General features: G+C 44.0%; 2 protein-coding genes across 2 annotated transcripts in view; both read right to left on the reverse strand.

The window, feature by feature from the left end:
- LOC116819721 (beta-Ala-His dipeptidase) overlaps nt 1-3,293 on the reverse strand; it is a 12,366-nt gene extending 9,073 nt beyond the window's left edge. Inside the window, exons 1-2 of the mRNA XM_075063399.1 lie at nt 3,232-3,293; nt 275-389 (exon numbers count right to left, since the gene is read on the reverse strand). Coding sequence (XP_074919500.1) covers nt 275-389; nt 3,232-3,293 — 177 coding nt within the window. The remainder of the gene's footprint in view (nt 1-274; nt 390-3,231) is intronic.
- Nucleotides 1-13,331, reverse strand: part of LOC116839990 (beta-Ala-His dipeptidase-like) — a 34,169-nt gene extending 20,838 nt beyond the window's left edge. The window contains 4 exon segments of the mRNA XM_075062910.1: nt 3,679-3,767; nt 5,840-6,002; nt 11,659-11,802; nt 13,158-13,331. Of these exon segments, the coding sequence (XP_074919011.1) occupies nt 3,679-3,767; nt 5,840-6,002; nt 11,659-11,802; nt 13,158-13,331 (570 nt within the window).
- Between the last annotated feature and the right edge of the window lie 4,634 nt (nt 13,332-17,965).

Consider the following 17,965-nt stretch of genomic DNA (forward strand, 5'->3'; position numbering starts at 1 on the left):
ACAGTGAAGTTGCACAGCTACTGCAGCATAGGGAGAATTTGAGAAAGTCTTCAGTGCAGGCAAAGTCATATGACAACTTTCATCAAGGGCCAACAGGAGTTAGAAATGCTCATATGTCCCAAACAAGAAAGAAAAACTAAGCTCAGCATTCCACTGTGGGTTCATTTTCAGACTATGAAGATTGTCTTTTAAGTTAAACAGAAAGTAACACATTGCAGCTCTTCAGGTTTCAGATTTAACACCAGTACAAATCCCTGGACTTTAACGGACTTACGTCAGGGACAAGTTTAGCCTGAGTGATCGGATACACCAGAATGCTTCGCCAAACAGCCACAAAGAAATTAAGGATAAACTGTGCACATATATTGTATAATGAACTTGGTCGTTTGCTAGAGAGAGGATTCAGGAACTTAAGCCTTATCTGATTCACTTGCAGGGCCGGATTAACTTTTTGTGGGCCCTGGCGCCAAACATATTTGTGGGCCCCTATGTAGCCACTGTGGGCTCCGGGTGTGGCAGTGCCATTGGTGCCATAGTGTACCCAGTACTGAATCTCAGAGACATTTTTCATTTTGATCACACACCTCTACATGACTATATGCATTGCCATACTCAGCTCCCTCAGCCCCTAGTTTTTCTCATTGAGTTGTACACCCATGTGGGTTTCCCAGTGTCCACAGTGAGTAGAACTTTCACAGTGATCAGGGTAACTCCCCACAGATTTATCTCCTTCCTCATTCAGACCTTCTATAGCCGTGTCTCCAGTACCATCATATGTCACCCGTTACTGCATGTGGTCCTAGTCTCAGCTCAAAGTTCTAAAGCCAGCAGATACCTGATCAATTCTGACAAATCCCTCCCTTGGCACCCATCCTGCCATTTGAGCAAGCCACTTCCAAACACCATTTATCCAAAGTGAGGACTTAGACACTGGGAATTTGAAGACACCAGCCTCTCCTTATGCTCCCATCTACATGCTAGTCTTCTACCTGATCACCACTACCTCTCCCCATACATGTTTCCTTTCTACTTTGGATATGCTCCCCAACCAGCTGGGGCTATTCTACCGCTGCAAGCCTGACCTGCGTCCTCTTTCCCTGCTCCCCTTGACATTCCTTTCCTACTGGTGACCTCTGTTCCTTGAGGTTAATTCCAGTTCCTTTATCTGCTCTAGCTTAATTGCCCCCAATAGTCACAGAGCCACTTGTAGCTTCTCTGGCTATAGCCATGGGGCCAATTGCCAGAGCCAAGCCTTAGATAGCTGCAGTTACTAGTTAAGGGAGGGGTGGCAATTCCAAGGCTGAGCATGCTTGAACCTTGCTATGTCAGCACTAGGGATTCTAAATCCTCAGCGCTGGCCCTAGGCAGCTGCAGACCCCGGAGTTAGGCATTTCCCTCCTCATGGCTTTAAGTACCTGAGATTCCCATCACCTGCAGCAGAGGCCACCAATTCCCACGCACCCCTCAGCTAGCACATAGTCGTGCAGAAAGTGCAGCCTGAATGATTTTGGAGGCTGTGGTGCCAGGAGGTTCCCATCCCCGAGCAGCAGCTCTGCAACAAGCTCATATGACCCTCTCTGCTGTGAGATCAGGACCCTGGGAAGACAGTGGAGTTACCCTGTGTATAATCAGTTCTGTCCAAAGCCTGTTGAAGTGAGTGGGAATCTTGTCACTGTCTTTAATGGGCTGTGTATAGAAGCAAAGGACCCCATTCTAGACTCTAGGAGCAAAGTGCATTCTATGCTGCACTGGTTTACTATTGTAACAGGAACATCTCCCATTTACTTAGTGAATAAGTAACATCTCCTACAGCACCTAACTTTTCCTGTGAGGCTTCCCACCCAATTACTAAATGTAAACTTGCTTCGCTTACAAGGCCGGAAAATATCAGGTAGTATGTTCACAAAAGCAAGGCACTTCTGAATTCAGTAGGAATTTTGGATGTGCACAGAATACAGACAGGACTGGTTCCCGCATGGTTACAGAACTGCAGTAAAGTGGAACAATTTTCAGCTTGTGTGATTGGAAGGTATCTGGATCCATATTATAAGACTGTCCTACATAAATGAGGAAAAGTTGAGGTGCCTTTATTCTTTTGTTCCACTCTTTATTTCTATGGGGAATTTGCCAATGCAATATCACTGTCTTCCTTTTAAACAAACAAACAAAAAAAAATGGTAATGACTGTTGAAAATAGCAATTCCAGTCCTAGTTAGCACTCGGAAGACCCCAGCATTTGTTGCTCAATTTTATCTTACTTTTTGTACAGCAAATTACAGTGGCTCAGCATATTTGATTTGGGAGAAATGAACTAACAGTTGCCCAAATTGAGCTTGAGCACTCCTGAATTTTGAGGGTGTTCAAATCTGGAAGGCAGGTGCTAGATTTCCTTTTTGAATATTAGATAAATCTGGAAAGGAAAAGTCAATTTCTATTTTCATGGCTCAGAAGTGGAAATCCTCCTGTAATGTATTTGAAGCAGCCGAGGTCCTCTAGTAGAGCCTCCCCTCCCTTACTTATAATTTTAACTTCTAGTGAGATCCACATACCTCCCTTTCTAGGCTTCAGATAGAGGGGTGCACTGTCCATTTAGTCTACCCAGTTCCTTCTTTGGATGCTGCTAGACGAGGTCACGCCAGCATCCCTAAGCCAGTCTGGGGAAATCTTCTGAGGGTGACATTGAGGCCAAAGCCTTCTACTCCTTGGGCACACTTGTTCCCCATTCACAGTACCACCTTTCTAACAGCCAGCTCTCCATTCACAGCAAGCTACAGAGCATGGGATCTCAGCATCTCCCCTCCCTTTCCTGTTGATAGCAGCCAAGGGAATGCTGGGAAATGTAGTTCCTTCCCTGCTCCAGGACCAGCTTTATAGGCAGGGAGCTGGCCAAGGAACTACATCTCCCAGGGCCCCATGGGTTCTCAGTTCCCATGCTGTCTGGGCTGTTCTGAGGCTCCGTTTCTGCAGAGGGGAGGAAGTGGGTGTTAGAGGCCCTGTTCTGAGCTTGGGCCCGGTGCTATGGCGCCATGGTAAATCCAGTACTGTTCACTTGTTAAAATGCCAACCTGGACATTATTGATTTGAAAGATTAACACATTGTAGAAAAACAGCCATAAATCACCTCAGTTTACAACAGCTGACTTGGACAGCAAATAACTTAAGATATAATTTATATATTTGCAGACTAGCAGTTTTCTTTGCTGAATCTCATATGCTGTTGAAAGAATATACTGTTCTGAATGAGCATTTTCCAGGTTCTTTCGTATCCTTATTCTGTCCATGGATACACACATACCGATGATAACTTGCAGCCACTAGCAGAACAGAAAGGTGCAAAACTAAGCATGACCAATACTTGCTTTAAAGTCAGTTCTTTTACAGTTTTAAAAAGCTTTCAAGCAAATGGTCTTCCTGGGTATCAAATCAGTTTAATGCTTGCCTTTGCCCTCAGTACCTTCTATAAGGCAGGACAAGGAGATTGCACCCTCTGCATTACATTGAGCCTGGTCAATACATAAAATATCCAAGCACAAAATGATCTTGGAGTGGGCTTGGAAACAGCATTAAAAATATACTAATGTTTGCAAATATTTGAAACCAATTTGTGGGGATGAGGTTACGACTGAAATTAACTCCTGCAGTGTCACTGGAATACAAATGTTTCTCTTTACTACCTACTAATTTTAGTGCTCTGAATGATTCCACTGCATTTATCCAGGCCAAGACAGGTCCTTTGTTATCTGTTGCTCCACGCCCATAAAGATTTCCTTAAAAAAATAAAAATAAAAAGCTTATATCAAACTTTAGAGCCTTTGATGCTGCTTCAGATATAAATGGGTGAAATCCTGGCTCTACTGAAGTCAATGGCAAAACTCCCATTGAAGTCAATGGAACCAGGATTTCACAGAATAGTTTTAAGTAAAGGTGTTAGATGTTTCCCAGTAAGGTTGGTGCACTAGACCTCTGAGGACTCCAAGTTCAAATGCTGATTTGTGGCACAAGTCTGCTTGCTGATTTTATTCTAGTTCTTAACAGAAGTTTGTCCAGACCACAACATTTCAATACAGTTTGGCACAACATGCAGTTGCTATGCAGATGAAGCCCACAAAAAGAACTGTAGGGATGGTATCACTAGGCAGTGATGTGTGTAGGAATTGCACACTACCTAGAAGTCCTATAAACACATCCAGGGATACAGGCCATGGTATTACTACAAAACTTTTCAGATTGATAAATTTGTATACATTTATAAAGGTCCAGATTCTGCTCTCATTCGCATTGGTGTAAATCCAAAGTAACTGCCATTGAAGTCAATGGAGCTACACTGGTAAGTTTGATAGGAATCGGTCCCAAAGAGTGGAAAGGAGTGGTCTAGTGCAGGGGTCGGCAACCTTTCAGAAGTGGTGTGCCGAGTCTTCATTTATTCACTCTAATTTAAGGTTTTGCGTGCCAGTAACACATTTTAAGGTTTTTAGAAGGTCTCTTTCTATAAGTCTATAGTATATAACTAAACTATTGCTGTATGTAAAGTAAATAAGGTTTTTAAAATGTATTAGAAGCTTCATTTAAAATTAAATCAAAATGCAGAACCCCCTGGACTGGTGGCCAGGACCCAGGCAGTGCGAGTGCCACTGAAAATCAGCTCGCGTGCCGCCTTTGGCACACGTGCCATAGGTTGCCTACCCCTGGTCTAGTGGTTAGAGCACAGGAGTGGGAGTTGGGATTTCTGAGTTCTCTACTTTACTCTTCTACTGACTCACTGTGACCTTGGCTCCACAGTTTTCTCTTCTACATTGCCTTAGATGCATCTGATTTCTCGTGGGAGCATCAAATTAAGGGAGGGAATATGACTGAGTTCCATTCATCACTGTTGGCATGGGTGGCGGGTATAATAGGCCGGGGGGCGGGGAGGGCAAAGCCTCCCATAAACCAAGCCCTGGCCCTGCACACGCTCTGCCAAGCCTGCGGGAGCTCAGCTCCAGCTAGATGCCAGCAGGCAGCCGGGACCAGCTGGTGGCCCAGAGCTGGGACCGGAGGCCAGAGGCAGTTCAGCTGTGGCTTCTCTGGCTGGGGAGGAGATGTGGGGAGGCTCAGGGCTCCGGTGGATGGGGGTGGGGTGGAGGCAGGGCTTCAGATAGAAGGGGTGGGGCTGCATGGCTAGCCTCCCCAAATGGGGGGCTCACAGCCGCCCATGACTTTTGGCCCCGTAGGAGGTCCTCTGGCAGAGCACTATGGAGCTGTGGTATCACAGAACTGGGTAGACAGCAGAATGGGAGGAGGCGCTGTTCATTCCTCATCATCCTCTTCTGACCCAGAGGATTTCAGAGCAAAAACATGCCCTGTTCCATTTTGATCAAGGCGGAAAATGTTTTCAGCCCACCAGTGTCTAAGCAAACCAACCAAACAAACAAAAACCAACAAAACCCCATCATGTGCAGCCTGCTGCCAACAAATCAGCGAAGCCAAAACAAAAACAAAATCAGCCAGCCAATCAAAGCAGAGCAAAAACAAAATACCCCCCAAAACTGAAAACCCACAAGCAGCACAGCAGTACAGTGCCCACTGGAAGTTTGCAGCCAGGGCGACTGCCCTGCTTGCCTGTTCCCACAACCAACCCTGATTAACTCCTACTGGCTCTTTTCCAGCTGATTCTGTGTAATCACAAGCAGGACTCAACCACAGCTCCTGAAGGCCCATTTTCCCTGAATTTGTCCCAGAGATTTCCACACAAGTAGCACCTTCTTACACTAGGCCTGAGTTTTGAGGGAATCTCCTCCCACTCTATAAGTTAGTGTCATGCATACAAATACTTGTGCCAGAATAATAACCATGTACAGACCATCAATTTCAGTCAGTGTGTAGGGGTCAGTTTTCCATCCATCTTCTTTTTTGGCAGGTTGTACATCCACATGTCCATAGAAACATACAGTGGGTTTTTGTGGATCTTTACCAAGTTCTGCTAGAGTTAGAGGAGGCAACGGAAGGCTCTCGCCATCAGGCAGCTGTGGAGGAACATTAACACAGTAACAAAGAAAAGCCAAAACTTTGTGGAACAGGCTAGTAGCTATATGGGGAATTGGAATTGTCAGTATTCAAATGACCCTTTACTGATGCACTGGACTCTTATCAGAGCAGGTTGTCAAAATTGATTTCCACCCTATCTCTAAAGCTTATACAGAAACTAAGATTCTCTCCCCAGCTATTGAGCTTCTGTGGTGAAACTGAAGAGCCCAACTAATGTTTAACTGTAATACAATGATAGTACACACTCTTTGCTAGGCCCTTCCATTCCCTCACAACTCAGCCTGCAATGGAGATGATAGAAAACTGTCCACACCACATGTAACTAGGGCTGGTGCAAGGATGTTTCTCGCCCTAGGCGAAACTTCCACCTTGCGCCCTCTCCCGTCCCTGAGCCTTCACCCTGAGCTCCCCCACTCCGCCCTGAGGCACCCCCTCGCAGCAGCTCTCCACCCTTAAGCGGCACCCCCCTCGGCCCCAGTTCACCTCTGCTCCTCCTCCACCCCGAGCACACTGTCACTGCTTCACTTCTCCCACCTCCCAGGCTTGCGGCGCCTAAGCTGATTGGCGCCATAAGCCGGGGAGGCGGGAGAAGTGCAGCAGCCACTGCGTGCTCGGGAGGAGGTGGGGCAGAGGTGAGCTGGAGCGGGGAGTTCCCCTGCGTGCCGCACACCCCTTACTTGCTGCAGACAGCCCTCCCTGTGCCCCCCTACCCCAGCTCCCTCCGCCTAAATGCTGGCAGCAACCGGGGAGGCCAAAGATCTGGCTGCCGCGGTTGCTGCCGAAGAAAATGCCACTCCCCAAATCCTAGTGCCCTAGGCAACCACCTAGGTCGCCTAAATGGTTGCACGACCCTGCATGTGACATGAGAATGAATCCAAGGTTGCACAGAAGCCATTTTTGAGTTTGGTTTTGCAACAGATTGAAGTTCCAGGCTCTTGGAATCTATTAAAAAATCAAATATAAAGCTGTGTTGGTAGGCAGCACTGGCAGCTGTTGCACACCGTTCTGAAGACAGGCTAAGGTCTCAAGCTAATATGGCAGTTTACCACCACACAAGACAGATTTCTGCACAAGGTTAGAAAAAACCGGATGGCTCACAAAAGGAGCAGCTCTCTGTTTCAAAGGAGGAGGAGAAGAATTTGCAGACTGCATTGCATTAACAGATGCTTTTGATTCTGCACGTAAGGAAGGTAGCTGCTGCATTACACTGATAGGTGAGGGAATCTGTAAGAAGTCTAGTGCTTTCTCCTTCCTACAGAATGAAGGAAAATGATGTCCCTTTAAACGATGAGCACTCTTCCCATCCCCAGTGCAAAGCCTCGCTTTCAGTTTGATTTCAGTTTTGCTGCAAGAATAACAAAGGTTTCCACGGCAGCTATATGTGCTTAAATGAGCTTCTCTGTATCTGTATTTCATTCTCTGCTGAGTCCAGATACAACATTTGGCAATGAAGGATTTCTATCCCATGCATGTTCAGTGCTCCTACTACCTGAATGAAAAGAAAAAGGAAGAAAATAATACTGTAAAAAAGGGGAAAAGTTCACCCAGAGGCACAGGATGACAGACTACTGCTTTTGCTACTGGGAGAGCATGAACCACAGCAGCTGGAGAGGGGGAATTGGCAATTAAAAACTGAAAAAAGAATAGGCTGCTGCTCAGAACTGCTGAAAACAAAGCAATGAGGGGGAAGTAAGCAACCATGTTGACAGACCAGGTGCAAGCTGGCGGCCTGAGCAGCAGCTTAGCCTGCCAGAGAGTCTACAGACAGTAGAGGGAGCCCAAATACAGCCAAAGGGAGAATTCTACAGTCTGTAGCAGGGGCAGCTCTAAACATTTCGCCACCCCACGCAGGGCGGCATTCTGCGGGGGCGCTCTGCCGGTCACCAGGAGGGCAGCAGGCGGCTCCGGTGGACCTCCCGCAGGCGTGCCTGTGGAGGGTCCGCTGGTCCCGCGGCTCTGGGGGACCATCGGAGTTGCGGGACCAGCAGACCCTCCGCAGGCATGCCTGCGGGAGGTCCACCGGAGCTGCCTGCCACTCTCCTGGCGACCGGCAAAGCGCCCTCCCCCTGCGGCATGCCGCCCCAAGCACGCGCTTGGCGTGCTGGGGCCTGGAGCTGCCCCTGGTCTGCAGTGTTGGCATGCATGCCTCTGAAAGAGGCAGATTGAGTGCAGACGCACAGTAACAAAAAAAGAATTTCCTTGTGGCAGAGAAGGTGTCCAGGAGGTTTGAAGTCCAACAGGAGAACAGAGGAATGGCAATTTGTGTGGGCAATGTTGGTGAACTCAACAACTGCAAATCATGGGTGGTGTATCTCAAACATTTTGAGTAATTTGTAACTTGTAGTTCTATTCCAGAGTTAGACCCTTGTTGACAGTGATGGGTCTGAAGGCATATGGACTGCTGCATGACCTATTGTCTTCAACTGTGCCCAGAACTGCCGCGTACGCTGCAATTCATGCAGCAATGCAGGAACATTTTTCTCCTACCCATCGATGGTAGCAGAATTATATCAGTTTCATCAGCAACATCAGGGAAGTGGAGAGTCGGTAGTACAGTTCACTGCTGCTCTAAGGAAGCTGTCAGTTTAGACAAATATTAAGTGAACCCCTCCATGACCAGTTAGTCTCTGGATTATGCAATGAGCAGGTCCTGAAAAAATTATTTACTGTATCAGTGCTTACATTCAAGAAGGCTGTTGAAGTGACTGGACTTCCAGGATTCTCTGGACTTTAGCATGAACTGACAAGTTCATCTCATGAACTGATGAGACAGAAAACCATGGGAATGTAAGGAATTTCTGTGTGGCCACTGTGCACAAACTATGCATGCTGAGAAGACTTGCTGGACACACCAGGTCATTTGCAGTATGTGCTAGAAGGAAGGACACATTGCTGTGATCTGTCACAGTTCAACGACCTCCAGCACAAGTTAATTGTCCATACAAGAAGACACCTATGAAGACTGAAGCTAAGAGTAGATGGGAGTCAGGAATTCATAATGTGGAAAAAGACAAGAGCTCTAGTGACACTAACCAACACTTAGCACTACATTATCTGGAGTCAGAAATGGCATCTCGGTCACACCTTTGATTGAAGGAATTTCTACAAGAATGGAGCTTGATACTGGAGCTGCCATTTCATTGATTTCTGCATCTATCACCAGACTTTGTTACAAGTTCCTCTGGAAGAAACCTGTATGGTTTTGAAGATTTATACTGGAGAAAAGTTAGTCCCAAAAAGGATACTCCAAGTGAAATTTCAACAAGATGGACAATCCCTGTTATGTGATTGAAGGAAAATATCCACCACTATTTGACAGATCATGGCTTGTTCACTCACAAATTTTAGTTAGATTATTTAGTCTTTTATGGCACTAAACTGGGGAGGTCTTGATAATCTCCATCCAAGAATACTACAGAAATTGCAAGCCCAATAGCAAGGATTTTTAATGAATCTGTAAACTTAGGGATTGTGCCCTATGACTGAAGAATTGCTAATATAGTACATATTCTTAAGAAAGGGGAAAAAACATGATCTGGGAAACTATAGGCCTCAATTGTATGCAAGGTCTCAGAACAAATTTTGAAAGAGAAAGTAGTTAATGACATAGAGGTAAACGGTAACTGGGATAAAATACAAAGTAACGTTACAAAAGGTAGATCATGCCAGACCAACTTGATCTTCTTTGAGAAGATAACTGATTTTTTAGACAAATGAAATGCAGTAGATCTAATCTACCTGGATGTCAGTAAGGCATCTGATACAGTTCCACATTGGAAATTATTTATTACATTGGAGAAGATGGGAATTAATATGAGAAATAAAAGTTGGATAAGGAGATGGTTAAAGGGGAGGCTACAACAGATCATACTGAAAAGTGAACCTTTTAGTCAGGCTGGAGAGAGGTTACTAGTGGGTTCCAGAGGATCAGTCTTGGGTCCTATCTTATTTAACATTTTTATTAATGACCTTGGCACAAAAAGGGGGAATGTGTTAATAAAATTTGCAGATGTCACAAACTTAGGAGGTATTGCCAATATGGAGCAGGACCAGAATATCATACAAGAAGATCTGGATGACCTTGAAAATTGGAGTAATAAAAATAGGTGAAATTTAATAGTACAAAGTGCAAGGCCATCCACTTAGGGACTAACATGAATTTTTGCTATAAGCTGGGGACTATTAATTGGAAGTGACAGAGGAGGAGAAAGACCTGGGTGTATTGGTTGATTACAGGATTACTATGAGCCGCCAACATGATGCGGTTGTGAAAAAAGGCTAATGCAGTCCTAGAATGCATCAGGTGATTTATTTCTAGTTTAGAGAAGGAAGTGTTAATACCATTATACAAAGCACTGGTGAAACCTCATCTGGAATACTGGAATACAGTTTTGGTCTCCCATGTTTAAGAAAGATGAATTTCAGGTGCAGAGAAGGGCCACTAGGATGATAAGAGGAATGGAAAGCCTACCTTATGAAAGGAGACTCAACCAAACAAAGGTTGAGGGGAGATATATTTATAGAGAGCAATTATATCAGAGGGATAAATACCAGGGAGGGGAAAGAGTTATTTAAGTTAAGCATCAATGCTGGCACAAGAACAAATGGATATAAACTGGCCATCAACAAGTTTAGGCTTGAAATTAGGTGAAGGTTACTAACCAACTGAGAAGTTCTGGAACAGCCTTCCAAGAGGAGCAGTAGGGGCAAAAAAACCATCTGGCTTCAAGAATGGGTCTGATAAGTTTATGGAGGGGATGGTATGATGGGACTGCTTACAATGGCAGTAGTCAATCTGTGACTGCTAGTCGCAAATATCTCTTATGGATGGAGATGGGATACTAGATGGGTAGGGCTCTGAATTACTACAGAGAATTCTTTCGCAGGTGTCTGGCTGGCGGGTCTTGCCCAGGCTCACAGGAGGGAAGGAATTTTCCCCTGGATCAGGTTGGCAAACACCCTGGCGGGGAGGGAAGAGATTCGCATTCCTCTACTGCCTGGGGCATGGGCCGCTTGCAAGTTTAAAGTAGTGTTAATGGTGGAGTCTCTGTAACTTGAAGTCTTTAAATCATGTTTTGAGGACTTCAGTAACTCAGCCAGAAGTTAGGGGTCTAGTACAGGAGTAGGTGGCTGAGATTTTGTGGCCTGCAATATGCAGAAGGGCAGATTAAATGATCCCTGGTGGTCCCTTCTGGCTTTAAAGCCTTTGGGTCTACGTAAATGATAAGGTACATCTATATTTGGGAAGTTTTTTAAATGTAGGTGTAGGAATGTGTTGTCCTGTCCCTTTAAATGTTTGAGCACTCTCCTCTCCCCAGAGTAAAGCCTCACTTTTGGGTTGGTTTCAGTTTTGTTGCAAGAACAATAAAGGTTTCCAAGGCAGCTAGAGATGTGCTTAAATGATTTCCTCTCTGTCTGTATCTCCTTCTCTGCTGGGTCCAAATATAAGAAACCACCGTACTTCCTGGACTAATGTTTTAATCGTATGCTTAGGAGGGAGAATGCCTCTGCATACATGTGACAATGGGTGTCTCACTCCTTTCTACCAATGAGAATTATCCATACGTTACATAAGAACACACCGTTGAAGTGCAGATCAGACTATTTTAAAACATGGCAATGACAAATAGGTACCTTGTGGGAGCCCAACTTCACTAACTCAACAGTGGCTCCCATAGCTCGAAGCCTGTCTGCTGTTAATTCCACCATTCGTGTTACTTCTTGTCTTAGCTCTGGCTGAATAGAATCACTTTCCACTGCTACCCATTCCTTAAGGGTCTGCAAAGGAAGCCAGGAATATAATTAAATGAACCAGTGGGGTATTGAAAACTAGATCTACGCTGTTGTTTGCGCTTTGAACTCAAAACACATCAGATTTGAAGCTGTTTTAATTTCAGGTCTGTCATGGCCATGTTATTGCTTTAGCCTCTTTGCCTGTTCTATCTGGCAAAGAATTGTCACGACACTGGATCACTTTCTCTCTTCTTCAGTGTCAGCTCTGCTACTAAATTGAGAGTGATCAAAATCTGATTCCCTCATCCATTTTTACAGAACTTCATTGAAACCAACCCTCTGGATTCCATCAGGGGACCCCCAAGAGCTCTTACCTTTCTATTTGTTCCTCAGGCAGCACCCTTTTCACACATATAGTACACCTTGGGTGGGGGGGGGGTATAGTTTCAGAGCAAACAAAATGAGCCCCAATGGATTCCTTAAAGATAGGGTGCTCTAGAGAAATTTTGCATGGGAGGGATGGTCTATCTTTCTGTCTTCTATCCATCTGAGGTAATTCTCAGCTAACTGTCATCATGGGATCTAAACCCCTGTCTAGGAGAATGTAGAGGGACCAGAGTAGTATTAAGGCTGTCCATTTAAATTCAATTTGAACTGTGTCATTGTATTTTGCATGAATTGTCTAGAGTCTAGACAATCCTCATCTAGTTTCAGACATGCCCACTGTTACAATGAGTATGTGCTATTGAGTAATTCTACCAAAAAGAAGTGTTCATAATTTGACATGAACTAATCAAGTCTGACCCATTCCTCTGTTCTTCCTTTTTCCCAAAGCAAATTGATCCCACTTTTTTTTTTTTTAAAGAATCCCTTTAAAGGCTAAATCCTGACAAAGAGGTCACAGCCCAAATGAATAAGCTGGGCACAGAAACATCACAGGACTGAGGAAAAGACCTGGAGCCCATCCCCAATCCAGTAATCGGTGCAGAGCTGGCATGTCTGCATGGCAAAGTGAGGGAAGCAGCAGCATACCTAGCCTGCTTCTCCCCTTTATGCAAGGTTTTGGCTCAGTATGGATTTGCATACTCTGCATGGATCTAGTGGTGATGGCCACAGTCCACCCATATTCCCATGTTGCATGGTACACTGTGCGCAAAGCTACCAACAATCTCTGCTACATGGAACACAAGAAGAGTGCAGCGTCACTACCATAGACTTGCCGTTGCCTAGCCCTGCTGCATAGTGAAATGTGGCATTTCCACTACATCTGAGGCCTTGTAGAAGCCTGCTCACTATTTTCCCCTTAGATGAAAAAAGAAATGGTCTAATGAACACACATTGTTGGTCTTTATTACTTCACTTCTGCATTATAGCTATTTGACAATATGTGTAGCTCTTACCTGAATAAATTCATTTTGATGAAGATCAATGTATTGGAAGATCTGATTCTCCAAGCCTAAGGACATTCCTGCTTCAAAAAGGAGCATAATAACAGAGAGAGCCAATATCTGCAAGTTCAAGACAAAATTTGCTATACTGAAGAGAAGATACCCACAAGCACTTGTCAGGTACATTTCATTGCTGGGTAGGCAGCCATAAATAATTGCTGAACAATGGACAGGTCAGTCTGCTTTAAAATCCCACTGCACTAGGCAAAGGCATTTAGTACATACAGCATGCAGAGTTTATTGGTCAATCTGTAGAGGGGGAACACAGTAAATGGGTTTTGCACTATCTGGACTACAAGCAACTTCTGGGAATGATTTTGATGCACAAACATTTTCTAACGAGACATTTATATATTCATGAGAAACTGTGAAACAACCTCAAACTGTAGGTTCTGCCAAACATAACAAACATGGCGGGGAAATGCAAACAGAAATACCAATTACCCAAGGAGCTCAGCTTTCTATTCAGACATTTCCAAAAGGAAAAAGAACTAATTAAAAAGTGTACATTCCACATGTTACATGCAGTTTGTTTAAAGGAATAACAATCCTGATGAAGATGTATACAAGGCAATAAATGGCTTTTGTGAATGATTAAACACAAGGGCAAAGATGAAACATTAGATAATGCAGAAGTCACTTACTGCCTTTGTAGTCCCACTGCCATGAATATTAGACAAAACAAGATTTAACAAGCCACTGTAGTTAAAATATTTTTCTTGCTTCACAAGGGTTTGAAAATTCTTCTCCTGCTGTGTTTCTGGAGTTTCTGCTGATGGTGCTCTGAACTGGGAGCTAGATAATTGACATTTGAAGGATGGGGCTAAAAACTAAATAGTTTTGTAGGGTGTGATCTCTTTGGAAAAAGGGATTCCCAGATTTAAAACAATGAGCTCCTTGTCCAAAAAGTTGTACTTTAAATTGAGTCCACAAAGCATGCTGCTGCATGCACAACCCGTAATGTTAGCCTCTAGTTTTAATTGCAGTTTCAGTGATGTTTGTGAGAGAACAAGATATAAAAATTGAGACTGATAAACGAGGAGAAAAAGGAATGAGTGTGAACAACGATAGTGAAAATAAGATCACGTGGGACATAGGTATTGCACAGGTTGATGGTTCCTGAAAGTACCAGATCACTCTCTTTTATTAAATATACCTGCAATCATCTAAACCCACCTGACACAAAACTAAACCTTTACTAGTTGGATGATTTCTCGTAGGCACCACAGCAGAAGTGGTTCCTGAGGCGGGATTTGAAGAAGAAGAAGGAAGTATGGTAAGAAGCACAGTGACAAACTGACAGCCAAGGCATTGGCATAATGGCGGAGGCAGGGGGCTATGAGACAGAAAAGGAAAAGCAAAGAGGGACACAGTTGTGAAGGGTCTCGTAGGTGACCAAAAGAAGCTTAAAACTTGGTGAATTCACAGGGAATCCAGTGAAAGTGGATGGTGCAGTCTGAACATTGGGCAGGGAAGACAGCCATCTCTACTATTTTGTCATTAGAACAGGCAGGCAAAGTAACAAAAACTCATTTTTTTCTAATATTGCCAGACTCTTAGGCCTGCTCTTAGGTTTCATATGGGCAATATTTCTAGGGTTTAATTAATCTGCAGAGATTGGAGGCTTGAGCCTTAAAGTAAAACTATGGCCTGCAAGTCTCCATGAGCTAGAAGCCATCAGGGGCAAACTACCCTTGTGGATCCATAACATGGAAGCTTGGAGGGCCTGTTATTAAGTCCTCCCTGGAAATAGTTGCTACGATTTTTCATATCTCTCAAACTCCAGTTTGACATCGAAATGGAATGCTAGTATGTTGGCTGGTAGTGACAAAAGGAATATAATGGTCCAGGTCCAGGTAGACAGCAAACTCCTCATCAGCTATCTGAAACTTATGGCTAGATTCTTTGCCCACACAAGTTTAGTGAAGAGCAGATCTTGGACAAAAAGTCAGAGGTCATGCATATGAGGAAGTTAAAGGATTTATTATGGTGATCTAGAATGCTGCCCACTTCAGCTTGGGAATTCTGGGACCAAGCATTGGCCCAATTCTGTGACCCTTATTCATGGGTGAAGTCAACATGTTTACTGTATGCAAGCAGAGACTATTACAAAATTAGAAGTAAAATTTGCAGGATAAGGCCTTGTGTCACCAAATGTAATATTCAAATGGAAGATATTCCTGACATACACAGTTCTGCGGCATATCAGCACTTGAAACATTGGCATTTGAAAGATCTGAGTGATACAAACAACTGGAGACCAAAAAAACAAGAGCATTCCAAAAATAGATTTAGGCAGAGTAGCCCAATCAGAATGTATTTTGTTTAAAATTAGTGTGGGGTCATATTGTATGTACCGGATATTTGAATGTTACTAGAAAGTAGAATAATGGAAAGTATGAAGGTGGGCTAGGGAGAATCCTTTACTCATTTAAAAGAGAGGCAAATATATATGACATCATAAGAAAAAATGTTTAGATATTTTGAAGTGTAGAGATTAAATATGGGGATATTGTAGAAATAGTAAGAGTGATTAGAGAGAAACAAAAGGATCAAGCAATGATCAGAATAACAATTTCCTTCCATTACTGAGGGATTTTTTTCCAGATAAAGAGGCAAAAATTTCACCCAGCAGATGGAGCTAATAAACCACTCATAGTTTAAGCTAATAAACATTCCATAGTTTAACGATTCCATTAAACAGTTATAGCAATAGAAGTGTGGGGTAAAACCAAATGGAAATAGTGAAGGGACTTTTGAAGCAAGCATGGAAAAAAGCCAGGAAATTTTGAGTAGGGAAAAAATATCTCAGACGGGTTAATAAGAAATAGGTGATGGTTGTTGGTCCTTTTGTTTTTAATTGTTTAGAGTATCTAAAAGTTTAGGACAGAGCATCAGCAGAGAGGATTTAACAATAGAAGGCTTACAATAGAGTCCAAAATCCCAGATCTGAACCTCTCCCGTAATGTTTCCAGGTGAAAACTGCTACAAACATTTGCGACTTGGGGCTCATTTTAAAGTGAGAGTCTTTAGTACTGAGACAAAGGGGCTTATGAGACTAGAAATACCATGCAAGATTTGGGGGACACGAGTTTCTTAAGAAGAGAGGAATTAAATTAGACCCAGAGAAAACCCTAAGAAGAGGGATGGCTCCTTGTTGAAAGGCTCTGGCTGCACAAGGAAATGCTCATCATTAATTCAGAAGGTGCTAGAAAATACCTTTAACTGCAGATATAAATTAATGAGGCTTTCTTGTAAGATCACAAAACCAATATGATCAGTGTAGCAAGAGGTCAAAACCAGTGCTTGCCATTTCATAAAGGGAAAAACAAAAATGGGGTTTGTCTAATTTTTTATGATGTATAAAGGGAACCTGAAACTTTGCTTTTTAAAGATTCATTTTTCTGCCCCCCGCCCTTTTTTTTTTTAAATGTTGGAAATTAAGTCTTGTCTGTGGTGGAAAGTCTATAATCACAGTGAACTAGTGAAATAACACCACAGAAGTGTGAAAACCAAGAGGAGAGGATTTTTAATGTGACCATTTAAAACTCTAGTTTTGTTCAGACCTGTATCTTCTATGATGAATTAACAATTCAGAGAAAAGATACCTTTGTTAAAATTCAGCTGGCCATTCCATTACAGTTTGAGAGCTCACAGTGCATAACCTCCAAGACACTCAGGAGCCTCCACATCAAAGCCAGTGAAGGGCAGTCTTGACCATCCCAGTATATCTAAGTTAAAGCAATTTTTGAACACCTCTTTGTATTGTATATACACCTCTGCCTTGATATAACACGTCCCGATATAACACGAATTTGGATATAACGCGGTAAAGCAGTGCTCCAGGGGGGCGGGGCTGCGCACTCTAGTGGATCAAAGCAAGTTTGATATAACACGGTTTCTCCTATAACACGGTAAGATTTTTTTGGCTCCCGAGGACAGCATTATATCGAGATAGAGGTGTATATCACCTTTTCAGTCCTGTGCCACAGAACATTTATTTCAGTCCATTCTCAATAAAGTTTAGGTGAGCAATTTCTTGTTTCTGGTTCTTGGGTGTGGTTTTTGAGCAGCTGCTCTGCCTCAGACACATTACTTTCAGGACAGGGATCATCTTTCTCATAGATTTATAGATTCCAAGGTCAGAAGGGACCATTGTGATCATCCAGTCTGACCTCCTGTATAACACAGGCCATAGAACTTCCCCAAATAGCTCCTAGAAGGGATTTTTTAAAAAAACATCCAATCTTAATTAAAAAATTGTCAGCGATGTAGAATTCACCACAACCCTTGGCAAGTTGTTCTATTGATTAATAAGGCTCCGTGTTTGTCACAAGCTTCTGTGACTTCCTTGACTTCTGCAGCAGTTGGTGTTCCTGGCCTGGGGGCTGCCTGAGCAGTTCATGCAGCCCCTGGGCCAGTCGCACCCTCCCCCTGTCCCCCAGCAGCAGGAGTTTGGGTTGGGGGGATGCTCAGGTCTGGGGATTGGGGTGCGGGGCAGTGCTTACCGGAGGAGATCCCCAGAAGGGTCACAGGAACTCCCCTCCCTCAGCTCCTAGCTCCATGTGCTGCCTCTGCCAGCAGGCACCACCCCCCTCCCCAGCTCCCACTGGCCGCAATTCCCAGCCAATGGGAGCTGCAGAACCAGGGCTTGGGGCAGAGTGGAGGCAGCACCTGGAGCTCAGGAGCTGGGTAGGGAGCTTGCCCCAGCCCCGCTAACCCTCCCCTGCAGCATCCACAGGCCACTACACCCCCCGCCC

This window comes from Chelonoidis abingdonii, chromosome 2 (genome assembly GCF_003597395.2).
Source record: "Chelonoidis abingdonii isolate Lonesome George chromosome 2, CheloAbing_2.0, whole genome shotgun sequence".
NCBI lineage: Eukaryota > Metazoa > Chordata > Testudines > Testudinidae > Chelonoidis > Chelonoidis abingdonii.